At 42.1% G+C, this 26,981-nt stretch overlaps 1 protein-coding gene across 2 annotated transcripts in view; it reads left to right on the top strand.

Moving 5' to 3' along the window:
• Nucleotides 1-25,377, top strand: part of map3k9 (mitogen-activated protein kinase kinase kinase 9) — a 187,009-nt gene extending 161,632 nt beyond the window's left edge. For both annotated transcript variants that reach the window (XM_068039548.1, XM_068039547.1), the window contains 3 exons: nucleotides 2,552-2,664; nucleotides 9,886-10,677; nucleotides 16,052-25,377. In XM_068039548.1, the coding sequence (XP_067895649.1) occupies nucleotides 2,552-2,664; nucleotides 9,886-10,677; nucleotides 16,052-16,524 (1,378 nt within the window). In that variant the 3' untranslated portion in view covers nucleotides 16,525-25,377. The remainder of the gene's footprint in view (nucleotides 1-2,551; nucleotides 2,665-9,885; nucleotides 10,678-16,051) is intronic.
• Nucleotides 25,378-26,981: the final 1,604 nt, after the last annotated feature.

Here is a 26,981-nt window from a genome sequence, read left to right as displayed (position 1 = left end):
AAGGCAAATAACATATTAATTACTGTGAACGTTTATCAAACTGACCACCTCCAGGCGCGTATCCATTGTCTCTCGAGATAAGGAGGCCCAAAAGAAAAGAGTCAAATTAAGAGGAGAATTTACTTTGGGAATTTCATTCCATTCCAGGTTGTTGCCGGACACAGAAGCAGATGATGTAAATAGATTTGAAAATGAGCCTGCCATAAACTTTGATAGAAAACCCCATTCTAATTACACAAAACACCTAAACGGAGAATTGTAGCATATATTTTATGTAGCATGGACATTGACCTGGTTCAGAGAGAATTGCCTTTCCCTTGCTGTGGATACATTTTATGCTTTCTGTTGGAAAGTCCATAATTTAAAAGGAGCTGTGCCAGTTAGAAAATAACCGTTCAGTAAAATGAAAACTGTCATTTTTCTGAATTTTTTTTTTTAAAGTGTTGCCATAGAGATGGCTAGTGTAGGCTTATTATTTGTGTTAACCTATTCTTGAAAACAGGGGTCATCATTGTAATCAAGACTCTGAAACATGTGTCTGCTTTTTATTTGCTTAGCATTTTGACACATTAGTGAATGTAAGATGAAACTGTAAGCAAGTTGATCTAGACACAGATACCATTTGTGTATAGAATGGACTCGGGGAATGATCCCAGTGTATGTGACTTTAATAAATCCTTCTGCACAAAGTTTCCTCTTAGGCCGGAGTTCCTTAATGTTATGGTAGGTTATATTTATTCAATTATAGAAGTTAAGTGATGGGTAGTACTGTAATGACATATCCTTTTTAAACAGATCTTGCCACTTCTTTCTCCACTGAATCTACCAGAGATTGTTTGGGGTTGTGCTTAGTGCTTAACCTTAAAACTGAGATAATGAGGGAAGACCCAGTAATTGGGCAAATAAGGAAAAGGGACAGTGTTGACTAAAGGATTAAGGAATCTGTCAAAATGCTTTCCAAAGGATTAATGAAGTCTGAATGGGAGTCCAGGGATTAGATGAAACTATATCAGGCGAAGATGATTCCTGCCAACCAGAGGCAACTTGAAATTATCATGAGTAATACTTTAGAAATTGTTTTATTTAGTCATGTGGAGCCCAACTTTGCTATCATCTGGATTTTAGCTTGTGCTCCCACTGAGTTGTTTGTGTGATCTTTAGTTTTAGTTTAGTGATACAGCACTGAAACAGGCCCTTCGGCCCACCGAGTCTGTGCCGAACATCAACCACCCATTTATACTAATCCTACACTAATTCCATATTCCTACCACATCCCCACCTGTCCCTATATTTCCCTACCACCTACCTATACTAGAGGCAATTTATAATGGCCAATTTACCTATCAACCTGCAAGTCTTTGGCATGTGGAGAAAACCGGAGCACCCGGAGGAAACCCACGCAGACACAGGGAGAACTTGCAAACTCCACACAGGCAGTACCCAGAATTGAACCCGGGTCGCTGGAGCTGTGAGGCTGCGGTGCTAACCACTGCGCCACTGTGCCGCCCATCTTGTTTTTTATTTGGAACGTTTCCCGGTGACCTTGTATTGGTGAGATTACCCAGTAATCATTCATATCAAGGTTGGCGGCAGAATTAAGCCGCAACTGTGACACCTCAAAGTTTAACTAAAACAGAAAAGGTAAAGGTCAGTAACTGATGGTTGGGTGAACAAGTGCATGCTTGGTGAATCTTTGAGTCGTAGTCCTGTTTTGTTCTATTTAAGACAGTGATTACAAAGCTCAGAACAGACAGGTGCCTCAGGTTTGAGAAAAAGGTACCAACACTAACAATTGATACGATGTTGATTTCCAATTGCTTGCATCATTGACAACCAATTGACATGATTGTTGCTCAGCGGAGGATTTGTGAAATGTAAAGAAAAACATGCTCCTTACCTGTTCTCTGCTTAATATAAATAACAGGTTTTTGAGGTCATTCTGTGATGTTGGAAGTGCTTTATATTCTGTACAGTTTCAATGTGGGAGGGTAATCAGATTATACTGGGTACCAGTCAGCTGATTAATGATACTGACCAAGAGGATTATGGATTATGAGTCTCTTACTGGTAACTTATCTAAAGATAAACTGCAGTTAATTGCCATGACATGCTGGCTATAACGCGACCGATAATTTGAAACTGGAGCAGCACATGGCAGTGAAATAGAAAATGGACGAGAGCTGGTGCCTGGGATCCTACCCCACTCTCGCTGCCACCACCCCCCACCCACCCCACACAAGGTTCTGTTCTTGGCTGGGCCACTATATTTAATGTCAAGTGGAACCACAAGAAGAGGGAAAATCACAAGGAGATTTGTTAGCATGTTGCTACCTCCCTTGGCTAACCCATCAATATTGATAGAAGAATGGAAACATTTCCATTCAAGTTAATGTGAGTGGGTTCAAGAGGTGAGGGATCGTGGGAAATGTGCCATTGAAAAGAGGGTTACCTGCCCTTGCAACAAAAAAAAGTATTAAGCGTATTTAAGTATCTTCTAACTGTACACATGCAGACAATTACTGAGCTATTTTTCTTTATTTCCCTCCCCAAGCCTTAAACATCTGGTAGATGGAAACAAGCAGTGGTCATGCAGTGCTCCCAATCTGGGGAAAAATCATCGGACTGTTCCTACTGTCCCAGGGTTTACCAGTCTTGTTGAAATAGGTATGGAGAATGTGCAACATTTTGAAAAATTTAACTTTACTTTTCGTATAAGGGGTGCTTACTGTGAGAGATGTTTGACGTTAATTGTTTACACCCTTCCATTTTTCACCCCTTTGCTGAAGGTGCTAAATCATGCTGGGGTAACAGTTCCACAGTGGTCAGCAGTCCAGCAGTACCTGATTCAAATGGGCCATCTTCATTTCAGTCTAGTCAGTGAGTTCCTTTTGCCTTCCTTTTAGCCTCCTTGTCTCGAGAGACAATGGGTAAGCGCCGAGAGGTGGTCGGTGGTTTGTGGAGCAGCGCCTGGAGTGGCTATAAAGGCCAATTCCAGAGTGACAGACTCTTCCACAGGTGCCGCAGGTAAAGTTGCTTGTCGGGGCTGTGACACAGTTGGCTCTCTCCTTACACTGCTGTCTCTTTTCCTGCCAACTGCTGAGTCTCTTCGACTCGCCTCTCTTCAGCCCCGCCTTTAGAGCTGTCCGCCAGCTCTGGCGATCGCTGGCAACTGGCTCCCATGACTTGTGGTCAGTGTCGCAAGACTTCATGTCACGTTTGCAAACGCAAAAGTCAGTGAGTGTCAGCAGATTATTTGACCCGACTCTTTGACCCGGATTTTGCAGTCAGCAGCAAACAAACAGCCCTTGCAATTCATTACACTTAGATTTACCCACAGACTTTCTGTGGGCTTTTACACTGCAATTTGGGGTAATTAAAGAGACGAAACAGGCCGCTGCCCTCTACAGGGTATCAGAACCTATATGAACAAGATAAGCAATGATGTGTCTTTATGACCAATCAAATTGAAGAATCCTCACTGAGCCATGCAGACTCTAAACTTGGAAGTGTAATTGGATATTTAATTCAGTGTAAAATCATGTACAGAAAGTGAAATGGAGGGGAAAGGTGAGAGATAGAGAGAGACGAGAAACAAAGAAAAAGTTTAATTTTTTAAGATCTTCAACACAAATTAAATTCTGAAGGAATGAGACTCCACAATTGTAAAAGTAAATTTTCAGTGCCAGAGAGGTTGTTTTAGCAGTAATTAAGATTTACTACATCATTAAAAATTCACTTACACTTGAATGGATAAGTCCTAATATTTTCATGGGTATACAGCAGGTAAACACCCCAATTTGCATGTACAGGAATGTCAAGTTTCTCAGCAAGGTACAGTGTAGCAAAGCTTGTGCAGGAGCAAGGCAACTTCCTGATTTCCATGTTTAACTGCGCGTGTACGGATGCTGAAAGTTGCTATCTAATTTACTCCAGAACAACTGTGAGCACTGATAGCCTCACTGTTATTGTTACCGCAAACTCCAGGCCAATGTTATCCACATGTATCTAGGTTGTTGGATAGCAGTTGTGAGGGGGAACACTTGACTGATTATCTACACCACCCTGTCTTTAATGCATGTTCATTGAGGCCAATTGCAGCATCTCTACTAAGGCCACAACTGAGATTGGCTAACCCAATGTTAATTGTATATTAATTGGGAGTTTATTTGTATTAATAGGAACATGAACATAGGAACAGGAGTAGGCCATTCAGCCCATCGAGCCTGCTATGCCATTTAATACGATCATGGCTGATCATCTACTTCAATGCCTTTTTCCCACACTATCCCCATATTCCCTTATGTCATTGGTATTTAGAAATCTGTCAATCTCTACTTTAAACATACTCAATGACTGAGCTTCCATAACCCTCTGGGGTAGAGAATTCCAAAGAGTCACAACCCTTTGAGGAAAGAAATCTCTCCGATGTCCTAAGTGGCTTCCCCCTTATTTTGAAATTGTGTCCCCTGGTTCTAGACTGCCCAAACAGTGGAAACATTTTACCTGTCTATGCCTTTAAGTATTTTGTAGGTTTCAGTGAGATCACCTCTCGTTCTTCGAAACTCTAGAGAATACAGGCCCAATTTCCTCAATCTCTCTTTATAGGGCAGTCCCGCCATTCCGGGAAGAAGTCTGGTGAACCTTCATTGCACTCCCTGTATGGCAATAATATCCCTCCTAAGATAAGGGGATCAAAACTGCACACAGTACTCCAGGTGCGGTCAAACCAAGGTTCTATACAATTGAAGCAGGACTTCACTACTCCTGTACTCAAATCCTCTTGTGATAAAGGCTAACATACCATTAGCCTTCTTACATGCTTGCTGCACCTGCATGTTAGCCCTCTGTGACTTATTGACGAGGACACCCAGGTCCCTTTGTACATCTACACTTTCTAATCTCTTACCATTTAAGAAATACTCTGCACATCTGTTCCTCCTACCAAAATGGATAACCTCACATTTTTCCACATTATATTCCATCTGCCACATTCTTGCCCACTCACTAAGTCCGTCCAAATCCCCTTGAAGCCGCTTTGCATCTTCCTCACAGCACACATTCCCACCTAGTTTTGCGCCGTCCATGAACTTGGAAATATTACATTTGATCCCCACATCCAAATCATTGATATATGTTGTATGTTGTGAACAGCTGGGGCCCAAGTACTGATCCTTGAGGCATGCCACTAGTCACAGCCTGCCAATGCGAGAATGACCTGTTTATTACTACTCTCTGTTTTCTGCAGTCCTTAATCTAGTATAGTATATTGCTAGCCAACCCCCTGTGGGGGACTTTATCAAAAGCCTTCTGAAAATCCAAGTATACTACGTCCACTGACTCTCCTTTATCAATTCTGTTAGTAACATCTTCAAAAAAACTCAAACAGGTCCGTCAAACATGATTTCCCATTCATAAATCCATGTTGACTATGCTCATTCAGATTATTATTATCCAAGTGTCCATTTATCACATCCTTTAGAATAGATTCTAACATTTTCCCTACTACTGATGTAAGGCTAGCAGGTCTGTAGTTCCCTGTTTCCTCTCTCCCTGCCTTCTTAAATAGTGGGGTGACATTTGCTACCTTCCAATCTGCAGGAACCGTTCCAGAATCTATAGAATTTTGGAAGATGATCACCAGTGCATCCACTATCTCCATAGCTACCTCTTTCACCACTCTGGGATGTAGAAGTTCAGGTCCTGGGACTTATCAACCTTCAGCCCCATTAATTTCTCCAATACAGCCTTCTGACTAATACTAATTTCCTTCAATTCCTCATTCTCTCTGGTCCCTTGGATCTCTAATTCTGGGAGATTTCTTGTATCTTCCTCAGTGAAGACAGACACAAAGTAATCATTTAGCTTCTCTGCCATTTCTCTGTTCCCCATTATAAATTCTGCTGATTCTGCCTGTAATGGACGCACATTTGTCTTAGCCAAACGTTTCCTTTTTATGTATCTATAGAAGCTTATACAGTCTGTTTTTATATTTTTTGCTAGTTGACATTTATATTCTATTCTCCCTTTCTTTATCAGTTTCTTGGTCCACTTTTGCTATATTCCAAAATCCTCCCCATCCTCGGGTTTACTACTATTTCTGGCAACTTAATAGGCCTTTTCTTTTAATCTTACACAATCCTTAACTTCCTTTGTTAACCACGGTTGACGGTCTTTACTTTTGGGGTTTTTGTGCCTTGAAGGAATATATAGTTGCTGTAAACTGTGTAATAATTCTTTGAAGACTTTCCATTATCTATGCACTGTCATACCATTTCATGTATTTTTCCTATCCACCTCAGCCAATTTGTCCCTCATATCTTCATAATTTCCCTGGTTCAAATTTAACACCCTGGCTTCAGATTGAACTTGCCTCACTTTCAAACATAATGTAAAATTCTATCATAGTATGGTCACTTATCTCTAAAGGTTCTTTTACAACAAGATTATTAATTATACAAACTGGGTGGTTTTATTTTAATTAAAAAAAGTCAACAGATGAAACTGTCCGCCGAACATTTCTCATTACATAATACTAGATCTAAAATAGACTGTTCTCTATTCGGTTCCTCAACATACTGCTCTAGAAAACCAGCCCTAACGCACTCCAGAAACTTGTCCTCCATAGCATTAGTGCTCATTAGGTTTACCTCGTCTATGTGCAGATTAAAGTCACCCATAATTACAGTATTACCCATGCTAAATGCTTGTCTAATCTCCTGATTAATACCATGCCCCACACTACCACTACATTTTGATGGCCTATAAATAACTGCTACCAATGTTTGCTGCCCCTTACTGTTTCTTAACTGCACCCAAACAGATTCCACATTTTGTTCTTCCGATCTGAGATCCTCCCTTACGAATGTACTGCTCCCATCCCTCCTTATCAGTACAAGACCACCACCTTTTCCTCTTTTCCTGTCTTTCCTAAATGTTGAATATCCTTGAATATTCAATTCCCAGTCTTGGTCGCCATGTAGCCACGTTTCCGTAATGGCAATTAGATCATACCCATTTACCTCTATTTGTGCCTTTAAATCATCTACCTTGTTGCAAATGCTGCGTGCATTCAGGTAAAGTGTCCTTAACCTTATCGTCTTGACATTATTCTGCATTCTAAACCTAGTTGATACTTACCTTTGTTTTGCCTGCCTTCTAATGTCGCTTGCTACTTTTCTACCTCCTGTTATCAGCTTTGCTTCCTTCCAATTTGAGCTACTCCTCAGGTTCCAATCCCTTGACAAGCTAGTTTAAACCCTCCCCAACAGCACTAGCAAATCTCCCTGCGAGGATATTAGTTCCCATCCTGTTGGGGTGTAGCCCATCCATCTTGTACAGGTCCCACCTGCCCCAGAACTGGTCCCAGTGCCTCAGAAATCTAATGCCCTCCCTGCTACAACAATTCTCCAGCCATGTGTTCAATCGATCAATCCTCCTATTCGTATGCTCACTAGCACGTGGCACTGGAAGTAATCCTTAGATTACTGCTCTTGAGGACCTGCTTTTTAATTTCCTCCCTAACTCTCTCAAATCTCTTTTCAGGACTTCATCCCTCTTTCTACCTATGTCATTGGTACCATTGTGGACCATAATCTCTGGCTCTTCATCTTCCCTCCAGAAGGATTTCCTGCAGCCGCCCCGTGACATCCTTGACTCTGGCACCAGGGAGGCAACATACTATCCTGGAGTCACGTTTACTGCCGCAGAAACGCCTGTCTGATCCCCTGACTATCGAATCCCCTATCACTATTGCTCTTCCACTATTCTTCCTCCACTCCTGTGGAGCTAAGCCACCAGTGGTGTCACGGACTTTGATCTGGCTGCACTCGCCTGAGGAACCATCGCCGTCACCAGAATTCAAAATGGAAATCCGATTAGCAAGCAAAATAGAATCAGGGGACTCCTGCACTGCCTGCCCGGTTCTCCTAGACTGCCTGGTGGTCACCCATTCCTTCTCTGTCTGCATAGCCCTACCTGTGGTGTGACCACTTCCCTAAACATGCTATCCATGTAGTCCTCTGCCTTGCGGATGCACAACAGTGACTCCAGCTGCCGCTCGAGTTCCGAAACCTGGAGCTGAAGCTTATGCAGCCGGTGACACTTTCTGCAGATGTGTTCATCTAGGACGCATGGAGCATCCATAACTTCCACATACTTCAGGATGTACATTCCACTTGGCTGAGCTAACCTGCCATAACATAACTTTAAAAGCTATGTATTACAATTGGAAGTAGAATAACTTACCAGTTACTCACCAATCAACTTCTTCCCCTGTACTGAAGAGAGAGGCAGCTACTGGAGGCTGAAACAATGTAGAAAAAGAAAGGTAGGAGTCCCTCCCTTCCTGAATTCCCTCATGCACCAACTCTCAATTTACACTCTGTGCACTCAAAATAGCTCTCAGTACAGACAAATTTATTGTCTCAATTTATAGTTCCCCTCCTTACTGAACTTTCCAAATTACCTTCTTCACATTCTTTGCCCTCTAGCAGCACTCAGTGCAGGAAAGCAACACTGAGAGTCTCCTGAATTTATGCTCCCTGTAAACAATGTTGTGTCAGCTCTGCTAGAGCTCAGAAACCAGTTTATGCTAGCTACCTAATTAACTAGCTGCAGCTACGCTGAGAGCTTGTATATCCCTGTTTAAAACTGTAAGAAACCTAACTTTCCTCTGAACTTAAACAGTCATTTCAATTAATTGTTAATCGTAAACAAAACAAAAACTAGACTTCAGCGAGATGAACTCTTAAAATCCTCTGACTTACCAAACTCCCTTTTTCACACTCTCAGTGCAGGTGGTGTGCATTAACTGGGGAATTCATCTGTGTTCATATAAATAGGAGCAGACTGAAACTTTGTTGGTTAGGAGGTGCATGATATGAAATGTGTCTCTGTAAAGGAAAGCTTGTAAATGTATAAAGACTAGGCTCCAGTTCTATCCTTTGCCGCCTGGCTATCTGAGTGTAACACCCAATCTGTTCACTCTGTTTCTGTCTTCACAGATACTGCCTGACCTGCTGAGTATTTCCAACAGTTTCTGTTTTGATTTCAGATTTCCAGTATCTGCATTAATTTGCTTATGTATTAAAGCTAATGAAATGTTGATCTTTATCATAAGGGGGCTGTAATTCAAAGGAGAGGAATTTATGCTTCATTCATACAGAGCATTGATTAGACCCGCTCTGGAGTACCGTTTTCAGTTTTGACACCCAAACAACAGGAAGAATATATTGACCTTGGTGCAGTTCGTGCATTATTGGTACTGTGCAGATTGATCAGAATGATAACAGGGCTAAAAAGGTTAAATTATGTGGACAGGTTGCATAAGCTTGGGTAGTATTGCCTTCTGTTTAGAAGGTTGAGGGATGATCTACTTGGAATATTTAAAATCATTTAAGGTATTCGATAAGGTGTATGTAGAAAACGGTTTCCTCTGGTGGGTCATGCAGAACAAGGGGACATAATCTTAGAGCCTCGGAGTGAAATTGGGAAGCACTTTGTCACACAAAAGTAGTGGAAATCTGTAATTCTCTCTCTCTCTCTCTCTATCTATCTAAAGTTTGCTGAGTCAATATCGATCTCAGTCTTGAAATTTTCCAGATTTTTGTTGGGTAAGAGTATCATGTGATATGGAGTTAAGGCGGGTAAATGGAGTTGAGGTACAAATCAGTCATGATCTAATTGAATGGAGACAGAACAGGCTCTCAGGGCTGAATGAGACTTCTCCTATGAAAAGCTATGGTATATCACCAATTGCCAAATGGTGACAATAATTTAAAAAAAATTTTAAAATCCAATAATGACAATATTAATGAGATATGAAATATGAGAGTATGAAATATCTGAAACAAGACAGATTTATAGACCCTTCTCCTGTTCCTGCAGAGCATGAAGATGGTGATGCTGTTTTTGATTTTGATACCACGCTGCAACCGTCTGCTTTACCCAACCAGTCCTACCTCGCTTTACCTTTCGACAAAATTGATGATGGGGAGGGTTCTGTTAGTGACAATAATGAAGACCCTACTCCAGTAAACTCTGTCACCAGCACCCCTCAGCATACCCCCACCAACAGCATAAAACGTAGCTCACAAAGGAAGAAATGTGACCTTATCTTCCTGGGTTGTGGAGCCGTTCTAGCGGCAGTGGCTTTGGGATTTGATGTGCTCGAGTTAGGAAAATGTCAGATTTTGCAAGAAGTTGAACCAAAGGAAGAGAAAAAAAAGAAGGAGGGCATTTTTCAGCGCACCAGCCGATTGCGGAGGAGCACCAGCCCTCCTTCTCGAAAGCTCTTCAAGTACGAAGAATCGGTCATTTCCTCCTTTGATCCGTCTTCCTCGTTGACGTTGCTCTCATTGTCTTCCATTTCTGAATGCAACTCCACTAGGTCTTTGTTACGCTCTGACAGTGATGAGATGGTGGTGTATGAAATGCCCACAACCCCAAATTCAATGAATGAGAGCTCCAAGTTTATTACTAATAATCCACTAGTAGACATAACCATTGAGCGCTTCAAACGTGACCCTAAACAATCCTTGACCCCAACTCATGTGACAACAACCACCGCCACAATGCACTGGGGTCACAGACGGACTCCTTCTGATGGTGCCATTAAGCAAATTCCTCACACTCCAAACTGCACACCATCCAATGGTACCTCAGGTTCCGTTGTTACAGGTAAGTGCTTGTTATTTAATTCTATTAATGTCTTGGGATTAGAAGTAAAGATTAACCATTGTTGTTGGGGGTGGGGGGAAGGGGGATGTTGGGGGTGGTCCCAGAAATAGACAGCTCGGCTAATGCAGTTCCTTTAACAGAATTCATAATACTTTGCTCCTAAACTAGAAAACTGATCAAAAGCCTTCCTGCATTTGTTGGTTCTTGTAAATGAAGACAACTAATTACTCCAAATTCTCCATGGTCTTCTCCCTTGTGACCCGCCCCCATTCTAACTCCTCCTGAAGGCAGGTCCAACCTTTAGATGAAGGTTGGAGAGAGGAAGCCCACCATGTTCCCTTTGTAGCCACACCAGTCCCCAGGCAGCAAGAAGATTGATCAGCTCTTGCACCTTCCTGACACAAGCAATAACCTCCATGACTATACTTGCTGGATGGCTCTGATGCCCTTATGAATTGTGTAGTGACTGGAAGCACCCAAATCTGTGAATGAATTATTCAATTGATCCGTAACTGTCTGTACTTGCAAGTAGAGTTCTAATGTGTTTCAAAATATCACCATGTAGAATTTCAATGAAGTTTTTCCAAAAAAAATCAATACACCATAGAAATAACCCTCTGTGGCCCAGCACAGTGCTTGAAACAGTTAGCTCTGTACTTGGAAATTTAGTCCGCGTTTCACCATGGTAACTGTGAGAGAGGCAGCAAATCCATGAAAGCTATCATCAGTTAGAAATAAATATCTGTTAGATACTATTGTCGAATAACCAGGAGCATCTGAGGGACTGGACCTCTGCCATTTGCTTTCTGCCTGTAACCTAACTTTTATCGTATTTATTTCATTCACCTCAGGAGGCTGAAAGATGGAATAGACACAGCTGAAATTGGAATCCAGTTCAAGGAGGGGAGTGGGGCAGATATCATTTGATGGCTCATTCTCGCCATAAAATGAGTGCCAGCTCTCACTGTAGCGACCCTTCACCAATGTTCTGCACCTTGATGAGCATAAAAGTTCACTAAAAATGATTTTGCGGCAGCGGGTGGGGGTAGGTGGGGCGGGTGGGGTGTAACATGTAAAAGGCAATAAATTTATTGAAGTAGATGAAGAGCAAAGCCACAACAAAGCTGGTCCACCTCAGTCCTCTTTCCCCTTTTCTATTTCCTTTCTGAAAAGTTTAAGACAGAAACCACTCCAGAGAATTGATTAGTCCCATTTACTTTTGTACCTCATGATGTGGTCTTGAGGTTAAAATTTCTGCAGCCTTTCCAGAGCTAATCTGAGAACTCGAGCAGAGGCCCACCCCTTGTACGCTTTAAGGCTTCACAAAAGATGGCACCCCAAGTCGAGAGGAAACCCATGGGACTTTGCCAAACCCAGTCTGTTTGATTTTTTCCCCCCCCTGCCTGCCTGTGGAACAGTATCTGGTATTCAAGCAACATATTTTCCCCTCAGACTGGGACCAGTGTCCTCACAGGGCAGGGGGATAGTAGTGTTGTTAAGAGTTTAAACTAATTTGGCAGGGGGACGGGAACCAAGATGTAGCATTAGAAAGGAGAAACAAGGTGCACAAAGGATTGGGTGAGACAGATCACACTAGACTAATAAATAGTAAGGTATTAGGTGGAGTCAGACTAAGATAGAATACAATAGATCCAAATTAGGTTAACAGTGCATCTGTGTAAATATGTGAACTGTGATTAATAAGGTTGGTGAGCTGTGGGCGCAAATAGCCACTTGAGAATATGATGATGTAGCAATAACTGAGACCTGGCCCAAAAAAGGGCAGGACTGTGTACTAAATATTCCTGGATACAAAATGTTCACGAAAGATAGGGAAGGAATGAAAGGAAGCGGAGGAGTAGCAACATTGATTAAGGACAATATTAGAGAGAGAGTGGGGGGGGCGGGGAGCGGGAGGAGAGCTGGGGGAATGTCCTGGAGGGGTCAAAGGCAGAGTCTATTTGGTTAGAGTTGAGAAACAATAGAGGTGCCATTACACAATACTGTGTAATGGCACCTCTATTGTTTCTCAACTCTAACCATAGGTTGACCTATATCAACCTATGGTGGATATAGATCAACAACCAGTGGGAAAGATGCAGACAAGCAAATTTGCAGGGAAATTACAGAGAGGTGCAATAACTATAGAGTAGTGATAATGGGGGAGTTCAATGATCCTAATATAGACTGGGATAGTAATGGCGTAAAGGGAAGAGAGGGAGAAGAGTTTCTGAAGTGTGTTCAGGAGAATTTTCCATCAGTATGTTTCTGGCCAAATAAGGGAGGATGCATTGCTGGATCTGGCTCTGGGGAATGAGGTGAGTCAAGGTGATCATCTGCCAATAAGGAAACATTTAGGGAACAGTGATGAGGTTTAGATTGGCTATGCAAGAGGGCATGGAGCAATCTAGAGTGAAAATACTTAATTGGAAGAAGAGAATTTCAGTGGTGTGAGAAGGGATCTGTCCTGGCAAAAGATTAGCAGGCGAAACTGTAATCGAACAATGGGTTACCCTTAAAGAGGAGACGGTTTGGGCACAGTTGAGGTATATTCTCACGGCAGAGGAATAGATAGGGTAACCAAATCCAGAGCTCCCTGGGTGACGAAACAGATAGAGAGTAAGATGAAGCAGAAAAAAAGGGCACATGACAGATTTCAGCTTGATAATACAAGTTGAGAATATTGCACGTTCAGAGGGGGAACGAAGATTTTGGCAGTTAACATCAAAGGGGTTTCCTTCTATAGGCTTATAAGTAGTAAAAGGGTTGTAAGAGGAGGGGTGGAGTTGATTAGGGACTAAAAAGAAACCTATTCAGGGAGGCAGAGGGCATTGCTGATGTATTAATTGAATACTTTGCATTTCTCTTTACCAAGGAAGATAATGCTGTCAAAGTCATAGTGAAAGTGGGGTAGTTGAGGCAATGAATGGACTAAAAGTTGATAGAGGAGATGCTGGAAAGGCCTTTTTTGATGTATATTAATAACCTGGACTTGGGTGTACAGGGCACAATTTCAGAATTTGCAGATGACGTAAATTGGATGTATAGTGAGCAGTGAGGAGGATGGTGATAGACTTCAAGAGGACCTCGACAGGCAGGTGGAATGGGTGGACAATTGGCAGATGAAATTTAATGCAGAGAAGTACAAGCGATACATTTTAATAGGAAAAATGAGGAGAGGCAATATAAACAAAGGGTACAATTTTCAGGGGGAATGCAGGATCAGAGACAACTGGGGGTATATGTGCAAAAATCATTGAAGGTGGCAGGGCAGTTTGAGTAAGCGGTCAGAAGGGCATATGGAATCCTGGGCTTTCTAAATAAAGGCGTAGAGTACAAAAGCAAGGACCATTATAGTGAACCTTTTATAAAACACTGGTTCAGCCTGAACTGGAGTATTGCGTCCAGTTCTGGGCACCGTACTTTAGTAAAGATGTGAAGACTTCAGAGAGGAAAAAATTAGAGAATAGTTCAAGGGATGAGGGACTTCAGTTGTGTGGATAGATTAAAGAAGCTGAGGTTGTTCTCCTTAGAGAAGGTTGAGAGGAGATTTTATAGAGCTGCTCAAAATCATGAGGGGTCTCGACAGAGTAGATGGGGAGAAACTGTTTCCATTGGCGGAAGGGTTGAGAACCAGAGGGAATCAATTTCAGGTGATTGGCAGAAGAACCAAAGGTGACTTGAGGTCAAACTTTTTTTATGCAGCAAACTATTGTCAGGAATGCACTGCCTGAGAGAGTGGTGGAGACAGATTCAATTGTGGCTTTCAAAAGGGAATTGGATAAGCACCTGAAGGGAAAACATTTGCACGGCTGTGGGGAAAGGGCAGGAAGTGAGATTGGGATGAGCTAAATTCAGTCATGGGATGTGGGTGCTGCTGGCAAGGCTAGCGTTTAATGTCCATCCGTAATTGTCCTTGAACGTGCTGGTGAGCTGCTGTATTGAAGTGCCGCAGTCCAGTTGGTGAAGATACACCCACAGTGCTGCTAGCTAGAGGATTCAGGGATTTTACCCAGTGACAAAGAACAGTGATTATATTTCCAAGTCTGATGGTGTGCGACTTGCAGGTGGTGTTGCCACTGTCCTGCTGCCTTTGGTGAGTCTGTCCTGCTGGTCGGACAAGGCATAGCTAGGATGGTGATGGAGGAGTTTAGGAGGTTGGCTGAAAGCCATGAGTATGTGAGTATAACGATGTCAGGCTGTTACATGACTAGCTCATTGAGGCCTTTGCAGGATGTGCCTTTGTGTCCGAATTCAGTGCTTTGGTCAACATCAGGTGGTCCGTCTAGGTTTTTTAAAATTCCTTTTGCTTTTTGTAGCAATTTTGATACAAATGACTGGCTTGCTTGGCCATTTAAGAGGGCAGTTAAGAGTTAACCATATTGATGTGGATCTGCAGTCATATATAGACCATTATGGGTAAAGACAGCATATTTCCTTCCCTAAAAGACATTAGTGAACCAGATGGGTTTTTAATGACAATTTGGTTTCATGGTCACCATTACTCATAGTAATTTTTTATTCCTGTTTTATTCAATTAACTGAATTTAAATTCCCCAGCTGCCATGGTGGGATTTGTACTTGTATCTGCAAATCAATAGTCCAGGCCTCTGGATTACTCTTCCAGTAACGTAACCACAATGCTACCATAACCCATACTATGCTACTGTACTTCAATTGAAGATTTTGAACAATATGAAAGAGATAATGTTTATTATGTACAAAATTCACCCATTTGGAGACTCATTTTGTATCTAGTTTTAAGTTGGCACATAATTACTCGGGTTGTTTTACATTTGTACGTTATAACCTTGAGTACCTTTCTTCACCAGAGATGACCATGAGGAAGCATGGAACAAGTAATGGCCCATTAAACCCCTGTCTCTCCCTCCCTCCCTTTCTCCCTCCCTCCCTTTCTCCCTCCCTCCCTTTCTCCCTCCCTCCCTTTCTCCCTCCCTCCCTTTCTCCCTCCCTCCCTTTCTCCCTCCCTCCCTTTCTCCCTCCCTCCCTTTCTCCCTCCCTCCCTTTCTCCCTCCCTCCCTTTCTCCCTCCCTCCCTTTCTCTCTCTCTCTCTCTCTCTCCCCCTCCGCCCCCGCTCTCTCTCTCCCCCTCCGCCCCCTCTCTCTCTCCCTCCCTCTTTTTTTCTCTCTCTCTCTCTCTCTCTCTCTCTCTCCCTTTCCCCCCCCCCCCCCCCCCCCCCAACCGCCATGTGAAACAAACTTCTTCATGGGCTTCACCCTTTCAATCCATCTTTTTTCATTTCCATTCCATACCATATCCTTATGATTATTGGTTGTTATAATGGAAGGGAGGAAAGATCCAAAACAAATATTCAGTTGGAAGGGATTAACACATCTTTATTTTTGAGATATAGGTAAAACTCCAAGCCCGAACAGGGATCCAACAGAAGTTCCTCGCTTGCCAGACCCCAATCTGGTCTTTCCTCCCACTCCGAGACGAAGGAACGCAAAGCAAGACTTCACACTAGAAAGACCCAAAACATTGGAATTTGTACCAAGGCCACGTCCGTCTGCAAACCGCCAATGGTTAGACCCATGGTGGTTTGTCTCGCCCAGCAAAACGCGCAGTAACTCCCCTATCAATAGTTCTAGCACTGAAACACCATCCAATCTGGACTCCTGCCTCAGCAGCAGTGGCACTGTGGAGGAAAGGCCAGGACTCACTCCCTTTCTGCCTTTCAGGCAAGGACTTGCCAGCTATGAGAAGACATTGTTAGACACAGATGTGGAAGGTCAGAGTCGGGATGGGACGCTTCCACTCTGCGGAGCAGAAATGAATCCATGCAAGACTACAGCCTACGAGCTAGAGCACAATTTCTGGTCGTAGCAGCATGCGGTACAACGCACGAATCTACAAAAAGATTTGCACTGGGAATGCACTTTTACATAAAGACTGGCTTGAACTGAATGCCACTTAATATCATCCTAGGGAACTGCTGACTTCAAACTTGGATCTGCGATTCATAAATTCATCCTCTCAACAACAAAGAGAGAGAGCTCAATGTTACTCAGTGGGGTTCCATTCGCCTTACTCCCAAACCTTTCTTCTACTGTACTTATTCGAGGTCTTTTATGTATTCCCATCCTCGTTGATTTTAATGTAGTTTAGAATCATGTCAGTACAAGTCGAGACTAAGTTCAAGTTGCATCTGTTAGTACAAAAACATTGTCTGTATTCTCCTGTGTTGTAGCCTATTTAAACAAGTTTCAAGGCAAGCACGTTAGCAGATGCTAAAAGCATGACCAATTCAGATTTATGCACTTCCCAAAAAGCTATAAATAGTCCCAGATGAAAACATATTAAGCCATGCCTGTATTTCAAAAATCTCAGTATCATTTGTTTCTTTTCCCTTTTCCAAGTCCATTCTTTTCCCCCAGTAAGATGACAAAAGCAGCAAAGGTGGGGAGCGGGAAAAGAAATTTGTGTTCCCCGCTGGTTAAGACTGAAGCTCATTTAAAAGTTGAGCGTATCAGTGGTTTTGAAGTGGACACCACTATCTGTGAAACAAACATCCAGTTCAAAGCTTCTTACACATACATGAGTGTCACACAGATCCCACCACAGCAGGTGAACACAAAGTGCTCATATACTTTTTTTCAATGGTGTGTGTGTCATCCTCTTGGGCCAACATTTCTGGATCTGTCTACCAAACTATCCCCTCTTTCCTGATGAGCACCCTGACTAAACAGGTTTTTTTGGCATGATTAGGGGAGGGGGAAATTGAATAAACTTTTCTGCCATTATGCCCAAACTGCATTGCCTCACCTGAAGTGATTTCTGACTTCTTTTTAAAAAAAAAAATCTTTTTCGAAGCATCAACTAATGAGGAAAGCAGCATCATCAAAAGTCTGTGGGTCAGCAATCATCTATAGGATATAATTGTATCTACTGAAATGAAGGATTGGGATCAAATATTTGAGATTTCATTTCATTGTATATGTGACCACTTGTATGTAATGCTGTTTTGCAAGTATGTTGCACTGAGAATTTGAGGGTCAAAGATTACTGTATTATAATAATGTGTAATGGAAAATTGCAAAAGGAAAATTCTTTTGTTAACTGTGATGAGGCAGTATTCCTTTTTGTTGGCCTAGAGTGCATAGGCTGTACAGTATTTGCAAAAGACCACAGTCCATAAATCAAATGTTTTGGACATGCCTTTCGATATAAGTCAGTGTGGCTACTTGCAATAATTTTTCAACAAACTACGCCAAGAGACATAGTGTAGGAGGAGGTTGTTATATGTGGGACTGATGGTTCTGTTAACACTGCAGATTTTAATTTTTCATTTGCTCTGTGAATTCTATAATAGCCTTGCCTCCCAGTTGCAGTACCTTGATTTCGCCTGCTGCAGAGCAAGAAAGAGGAGCAGCACTGTATCGCAGCCTAAATACAGGTCCACAGAAGAGTAAGTTTGCTAAAAGGTCTCTGGGGTGGGAAGCTGTGGAGCAAGCAGCCTGCTGGCTGTTTTATGAGCACCGCTGATATGAGCCAGTGTTTGTCAGGAGGTAAACCCAGTGCTCGCGCACAGAGTGCACTCTGGTGGCAATTTAGCAACTCAGCAAAAGCCGCCCACTTACCAATACATCAAGAAACAGTGCAACACAGCTCCTGGAAAACATGTCTCAAATGGCATAATTGTTGTGCTTTTTTTTTTTGTTTTGTTTTCTGGCCCTTTGTAAGAATGACAACATTGTGAGTGTTGTGGCCAAAAGAAATCAGCCTTATATTTTTACCTGATAACTGGTGTGTGAATTCCAGGAAGGCTAAATAGTTTGTTTTGCACAGTATTATGGTCAAATGCTTGAGATTCAAGCTGTCCCAATTTGATAATGTGACGAACATAGAATCATCTCTCTTCACCTCACCTCGAGCCATGTACTTTTCCTGCTGGTCAATGGAAGGAATATTTAAAGTAAGTACAAGCCATATCGGAATGCATAGATGTCTGTTTTCATGCACAAAACAGTTACATTATACTCCATCCGTTTTACTTCCAGTTTTGATAGAAAAAAGTGGAGGGAGAAAAACTGGGGTCAGGGTCTTTATGGTGTTGAAAATGCTACTGTTATCTATGCGAACAGCCATTCTCAAACATGGCCAGAAAACTCCCCACTGATGTATCCAGTGCAACAATGTTGAGAACTGAACTGGTTATTTAAATACCTTCAAGTCTCTGAAACAATGTGACCCTTTGTTTCCTTTTCACTTGGTTCTTTTGAAGAAAATATCTGAAAATTACACCGTATTCTCATTGTCTTTGGTTCGATTTAATCTTGTGAGATTGATGTTCGAGAAGATTATGTAGATTTCATCTTTGCCTTTTTAAGGCCAACCTCCTTGTAGGCCATCTGTGGCCTACAACAAGCTTGGCTTTAAAAAGGCAAAGATCAAATGGTTTGGATTTTTCTTGCCCTTATTCACCCCTTTGAGTTTTAGGCATAATTGGAGTGATATCAGTCTGTGTGCCAGACACATGAGACCACACCTCATTACCACAGCAATGGAATGGTGCCTGTATCACTTCATTGCAGCAGCTTTTAGAAATATGCACTGCTATACCCGGGTACTGAGAATAACAAGTGTGTTGCTGGCATGTCTAAAGAAAGTGCAATTCGAATGTTATGCACTCTTTACAAACATAATTTATTGGCTCTTCTTGCTCATTATTGTATCGATAACATGCGTATGACGAAATGATGTTCCACAGTCCACCCCTCTATCATGTGATGTGCAGCACCCCGGCCAACAAAGTGTTTTTGCCTTCAGGATATTATAAAGCAACATTACAGTCCAATTAATGAATTGCCCATAAGTTTACCTCTGGTGGGATTGATGAATGATTGCTCAGTAGCAGGGTGACTGTGTGTTTGTGACTTCTGAATATTTTTATATATGGAATTTAGATCTGTATACAGATGAGATGGAGATAAAATTCTAACAGCATAGCTGAAGTCACCTGGATACAGATATTGTTCTGTACGTTTAATAAAACAAGAAGTAGGGAAATGTATGCAACAGACTCCGGTCATAGTGATAGATTCGGCCAATAGCACAAATACACACTGGTTGGCTGATTAATATAATCTGCTGCCACTCTGCTGCTCACCATTGACCAACACTTGAAACAGCCGAGTTGCTTTAGTATTGATTAGCGTTCTACTTGTGTGCCAGTTTGGAATGGAATTGAACAAATTAATATAAGTGATGTTTAGACTAGCCAGCATTAACAATGCTGATGTTTAAGATCAGTTTCCCAGCGAGCCAGTCAGGATTGAATAGCTATGCAGTAACATTGCTCAGTAACACAATCAAAAGATGATGGCAGAGGACTAAAACACTGGGGATTCCAGCAAAACAAAATTGACAGAAAATATGCTGAATGAATATAAATGGATTTTGGAAATAGTGATTTGAGCATTTAATCCATACGTACCTTGAATCTTGCTATTTCTTACTGTGTGACTTGAGAATCTACACACCAAAAAAAAACAGTGCAAGTAAGAATGCAGTCAGCACTTGAGAGTAAAGACCTGCTCGGGTATGAAATTGAAATCCTACCCGGGCCTGACTCGACCACATCCAGCCCTAACCTGACCCGGGCCAGAGTCCTTTGATTTTTTCTTTTTCCCGTACCCGACCTGACCTGACTACCGTAATAAAGTTAATTATATCGAACATACCTTGTCCAAATGTTGTAATCTTCCGTTCCGGCAGCAGGCTATTCCTGCAGAATCATGCAGAAGTTCCCTCCCTGAGTAAGGCAACACTGTGCCCACATCCAGCCCAACCCGACCCTGAAGAGAGACCCAACCCGACCCGAACCTGACACATATGGTCGGATCTGGTCAGGTAGCTATGCTTTACTTGAGAGTTCTAGTTGAGGATATGGCCATAAGAAGCCACATTAAAATTAATGTGGCCAATCTCCTCACTCAATCTGGCTGTGCCTGTTTGATAATTGAGAATGGACGGTGCGCAAAATGTCAATAGAATGGCACAAAGCAATCTGTACAGCAGTGACTCAAGTTAGTAAGAAAATTAACATCTACAGCCTTTAATGAAAAGGCTGAGGGACTGAGGAATAAAGCCTGGCTACCCGACTAGACCCGACTACATGTGTCTGGTTCGGTTCGGGTCGGGTCGAAGTTCCGAGTCCAGCATTCGGGCTCGGTTTGGGCTGGACACTGCCAGGAAGTCACGAGATCATGCTTACCCGTGATTCCCCACAACTCCAGCGACAGGAATAGCCTGCTGCTGGAACAGATGAAGGAGATTCGTGTCAGGTTGGGTCGGGCGCGAAAAAAAGTTAGAGGGTTCAGGTGGGGTTCGAGTTGGCTGTGGTCAGGTCGGGCCCAGGTCAAGTTTTAATTTTATACCCGAGCCAGGCTTTACTGAGGAATAACAATTGTTGAGGTTGATTGGGTCTAAATGGAATGGTTGCAGAATGTAGTGTTGGGTTTTTCTTTCATTCCCAGAGTTGTGAAGACCTTGTTGAAAGCAAGCTGAAAATTGAAGTGAAAGGTCTGTTTCGATTTGGGTGCTGTGGTAAGGTCTTACTGTATTGCCAAATTATTGATTTTAACATGTAATTAACAGCCTGTGTGTTGATATCAATATCGAATACATTAAAAGAAAAAAAAACTGCATTTCAAATCAACAGGTGGCCACTACTGGCTGAAAGGATGTCACACTCTCGGGGGAAAAAACATGTAAGAAACCACTTTTGATCACAGCTGTACAACACAAAAATGTAAACAGCGTTGAAATATGTCAAGCCTTTGTTGCATGACTCTTCTCCCTCTCTAAAAGGGGAGAATGGGATGAATTTGCTGAAATACTTTTCAATAAGACAAAGGGTATTTTTTATAAGTGCAGGCCTTTTTACTGCCCACTGCTAGAACAATAATACAATCTTTTGATGCTAGATTGCCCCTCGTTAGTTTGGTTTTGAAATCCTTTCCCTGCTGCAGAATGCACACTTTGTAAAATGTAAATCACAGGTGGCACAATGCTGAATAAGATTTATTGTCAGCTCTAAATAGGCAATAAGTACGAATAGTAGTGAAAAGCCTGTGTTGAGTTACCTGTTTATTAAATCAATTCACCCACAATTTGTTCAATTAAGCACACCAGCTGATAAATCAGAGGTGCAGACAAAAGATGTACTTTATCAATAATTAGACTGTAAGCTGGTTGCAGGAAATAAATCACATTCAAGGGCAAAACTGGCATCCCCAGTAATTTTTATGAATGAGCCAGTCCCTTGACTGGGATCTTCTCCCTCCCCACCTCACCCCAACTTTGAGCTTTACTGGTTGCACTTGTGTATATGGAAATGGGACAATCCTTTATTGTTGTGGAGTTGTTTTTGGGCTGCTGTCAGACCTGGATTTGGGAGTGATAGCATTGAGTCATTGCTTTTAGCAATGGGAATCGTGGTTTGGCCTGGAAGGGTGGGCATCTCAGCCAGAACATTAATGGGGAGTTCAGCACAGTATCACCAGCACACAGCAGACCTTGGCAAGTACATGCACTGCCTTCTTTATATTATTGCGCTGCCTCTTGAGTCGGTCAAGACTGCTTCCAGTGACAGTGTTATAATTATGGGTAAGTACTGTACTGACCCAGGGAGTCCCTCCCTGTACCATCACTAACAGGAACTGTTCCAGAGATTCTTTCCCTGTACCGTCACTAAATACTGGTGCGGGTGACCCCTCTCTGCATTGTCCATGAGTTTTCTTTTTAAAAGGAAGATCTGTGATTTTAGTTTGAGGAACATCTTTGATTCCCCCGTGAGCATTACTATGGAGGAGCCCTGTAATCAATGATAACATGTTAAAGTGAGATCACTAGTCTGTAGAAGAGATGATCTCTTTGTCATCATCCCCCTCTCTCAACCTCTGACCTGCCACTTGAAGCATACCTCCTTCATATGTGAGATGGAGATTTACAATGGAGCTACTTAAGCAAAGATTGCTACCAAAGTAGAAGAGATTCTATAACTTGGTATCCCTCTGTGATCATAGAAATCATAGAAAGTTTAAGGCACAGAAAGAGGCCACTTGGCCCATCCTGTCTGTGCCGGCCAAAAAATGATCCTCCTATTCTAGTCCCACCTTCCAGCATTTGGTCCATAGCCCTGCGGATTACAGCACTTGAGGTGCTCCTTTTGAATGAGTTGAGGCTTTCTGCCTCAACTACCCTTTCAGGCAGTGAGTTCCAGACTACCACCACCCTCTGGGTGAAAAAGTTTTTCCTCATCTCCCCTCTAATTTTTCTACCAATCACTTTAAATCTATGCCCCCTCGTCACTGACCTCTCTGCGAAGGTGAATAGACCCTTCACCTCCACTCTATCCAGGCTCCTCAAAATTTCGTACATTTCAATCAGATCTCCCCTCAGCCTTCTCTGTTCCAAGGAGAACAACCCCAGCCTATCCAATCTTTCCTCATAGCTGCATTTTTTCAGTCCTGGCAGCATCCTCATAAATCTCCTCTCTACCCTCTCTAGTACAATTACATCCTTTCTGTAATGAGGTGACCAGAACTGCCATCAGTACTCAAGTTGTGGCCTAACCAATGAGTTATACAGTTCCAGCATAACCTCCCTGCTCTTGTATTCTGTACCTCAACTAATAAAGGAAAGGAGTCATATGCCTTCTTAATCACCTTATCGACCTGTCCTGCTACCTTCAGGGATCTGTGGACATTCACTCCAAGGTCCCTTACTTTCTCTACACTTCTCAGTATTTTCCCATTATGTGATGGAACTTAGTTCCTCCTTTTCAGTACAATTTGACAGATTATATATTGTTAAGGATAATTCTCTGCTGGACATTCCCTGTACAATGTGAGCGTGTAACATGATGGCTGCAGCTGTAGTGACAGACTGCTATTAACTATTCGAGGTATGATTTCTGAAGGCATCAAATTACATCCAAGTCTGAAGGCTGTGAGGTGATCAGTAGCTAGTTTAAAAGGCTGCATGCAGTACTGTTATTATAAGGGTTGCGTTTCAGATTTACCACTTTGTGGCTGGGGGCACTGTCACTTCTTAGAATAGTTCACTGAAACCTTGCTGTTCTATACTGTGCCTGGTGGGTATTTTATGGCCTTTTAAATTTAAAAATATAACTTTGGTGTTTTAGCCTCTTTTACATTATCAGGAGTTTCTGATGAATCTAAAAGGGCAATTTGGGAAAGATTGCACTCTTTCACTGAGCTGGCCTCCCCCTGTGCTGTAAAATTCTATGTATTGTGACAGTACCCATCAAAAAGAGTGTGAGGACAAAATATGTGAAAAGTTGAACACAGCATTCTGCTCCGGGCAATTCAACATTTAAGTGTGAAAAGACTTCAATGGAAGAGAGATGGTGGGTGAATATTAAAAGATCCGACAAAAAATATGCTGCAGCTATAATTTGATCATCAGTCTTTAATTAGTAATTGTCAGTTTTTTTCAAAAAAGTAAATAAACGATAGCAGGAGCAATAAATAATGTTGGCCCCTAATTCTGACTAACTCAACAACTTGCGAGCAATGAAATAGCTCATTTGAAGTTGCAGCTGTTGGTGTTTTAGTATTTTGTCTGAGCTGCTGACTGGACTTAAATTAACAATCCATTTTTAACCATTATGAAATTGTTGATGTTCAACATGGACAACTTGTGTCTGAATTTAAACTTTTTCTTAATCAGTTACTTTACACATACAAATGGTTTAACTACTACTTTCACAGTGATGTGTAAAAGCTTCAGAGCAGAATGTCTATTTACACCACTTTGTCAGCCAATTAATTGGAGGTGGGGCAGAATGTGTGGCAGGACTTGCAGCAAACAGTCTATTTGAAAAGCGCCTCTTTGAACTACAGCAAATAGAACTCGTGAATGAATCTACAGCAAAATGCAGTGAATGGAGGATAATTATATAATCTCCATTCTGGCCAGGAATAGTGATGTCACAATATGCAGCTACCATAGAGTGCAGTCAACACAACCAATGATATCCCTCCTGCCTCACTCCCCTCTCTTCTGATCTGTGTTAAGGTCCTGCTTTTTTGCGCAGTTGAGTTCATTTGTATTTCTACAGTACTACATTTTGACTTGGGTCATTGCACTGCCTTTTATTACATTTTTTAAAGTGAAATTATTTTTCAAACACTTGAATACTCTCAACTTGTTTGCAATATTTGAGGGGACGTTTTTTTGACTACATAGCAAATGCGCAGAAGGTGTTATTTTCAATCAAATATTTATTGCATGGAGAAAACTTTGCATTTGGTATCCTTCTCACACCATGAATGGACCTTTCTGCTACTAGCTTCTCTCTGATTGAAGTGGATAATTATGTTCGTTATTGTAAACTTGTTATGTTTGCCAGTTTAAGCAACAATGATCAACCAACAAAGTGTTTTCCAGTTGTGAAACAACACTGTCTCACCTTTCCTGGTTAATATAAATTCTTTGTGTATTTTGTTTTTTTGTATAAGTTATGGTTGGTTTAAGATGAATAGAACAAATATTTAAGTTTTTCTAAAAAAAAGTCATTTGTTATATTCTTTTTTTAAAAATAAATACACCAGATAGCCAAGCAGGCTTGGTTCATACACTAAACCTACTGTTACTCAGCTGTTCGGCCCTCATCTCAGCACTAAATATATTGACTTGAATAAAGTTTCTTGTACGGTTCAAATTGCAGTTGTGTATTCATTTTTTCAACACACCTTACATGCTAAAGAAATATTAACTATGGTTCAGTTGGTAGCATTTGTGGGTTCAACTCTCAATCCATTAACTTGAGCACAAAAAATTTAGGTTGACACTCAAGTGTAGCATTGAGGGAGTGCTACTCAAGGGAGTATTACTTGAGTTTCTGAAACTGTTGCCCATTTTGAATATATGGCGCTTGCAAGATGAGTATTTTGATACACATTTTGGCAGAAGGACTAGGGAGCGGTAATATATACTTAATGGCACAGTTCTGAAGAGTGTGCAGGAACTCGGGGACCTCAGGGTGTATGTGCATAGATCTTTGAAGGTGGAAGGACATATTGAGAGAGTGGTTAGTAAAACATTTGGGACCTTGGACTTCATAAATAGAGGTATTGAGTAGTGAAGGTATGCTGAAATTTTATAAATCTCTGGTTAGGCCCCAACTAGAGGGTTGTCTCCAGTTCTGGTCACCAGAATTCATGAAGGATGTGAGGGTCCTTGAGAAGGTGCAGAGGAGATTTACCATAATGATTCCAAGGATTTTAGTTACAAGGTTAGGTTTGGAAAAACTGGGGCTTATTCTCTTTAGAACAAAAGAGATTGAGGAGAGATTTAATAGAAATGTACAAGACTATCACGGGCTTAGATAAGTTAGACGAGGAAAAAGTGTTCCCATTAACTAATGGTACAAGGATAGGGAGACACAGATTTAAAGTTTTGGGCAAGAGATGCGGGGGATCATGAGGAAGAACCTTTTTACACACAGGGTGGTGGAAGTAGAGACAATGAATTCAAAGGGCAATTGGATGGCCACTTGAACAAAATAGACTTGCAGAGCTACGGGTATCAAACAGGATAGCTCCATGGAGAGCCGGCATGGACTCCGATGGGTTGAATGGCCTCCTTCTGTGCCATAAATAACTTTATGATCCATTATGATTTCTTGGGGTAATTGTCACCACAGTGGGACCAATGTGGACCTCAGGATCCAAACAATGGCTGGGGTCTTTGGAGACGGCCTTAGAGGTGGGAGGGTATTGAGAGGTGTGCCTGACGCTAAAGGCCTGCTACCCGACCTGAACCCGACGACATGGGTTGGGTGGGGTTGCACTTCCGGGTCCGGCATTCGAACTCAGGTTGTGCTGGGTTGGACATGTTCTATCGCAGGTAAGTGGCTCCACTGTTAATTTAGTTTTTGGACTGGAAAGGTGGTTTTATTACAGCTATTTTAAGCTTGTGCAGATCAGCAAGAAAGTGAAAAACGGAAGTTAAGTTAACTGATGGTCGGGTCGGGTCAGTTCGGGCACGGGAAAAAAATGGAAGGACTCGGACCGGGCCGGACTCAGATCAGTTTTTTTTTCCAGACCCGAGCAGCCCTTTACCTGATGAGTACCCGTCGCCATGCCACTTTGCCAGTGATGGGAGGGGTGGCAGATGGCCCACCAGCCTGGAGCCCAATTGAGCCAGTTAAGTGACCAATTAAGACCCTCTTCCCATCTCTGTTGGCATTTTACCAGTGGGGGGGGGGGGGAACCCTCTGCTGCATTGGGAGACCACCAAGTAAATCCTTA

Source organism: Heterodontus francisci, chromosome 9 (genome assembly GCF_036365525.1).
Source record: "Heterodontus francisci isolate sHetFra1 chromosome 9, sHetFra1.hap1, whole genome shotgun sequence".
Classification (NCBI taxonomy): domain Eukaryota; kingdom Metazoa; phylum Chordata; class Chondrichthyes; order Heterodontiformes; family Heterodontidae; genus Heterodontus; species Heterodontus francisci.
This window is presented reverse-complemented; position numbering and strand designations above follow the sequence as displayed.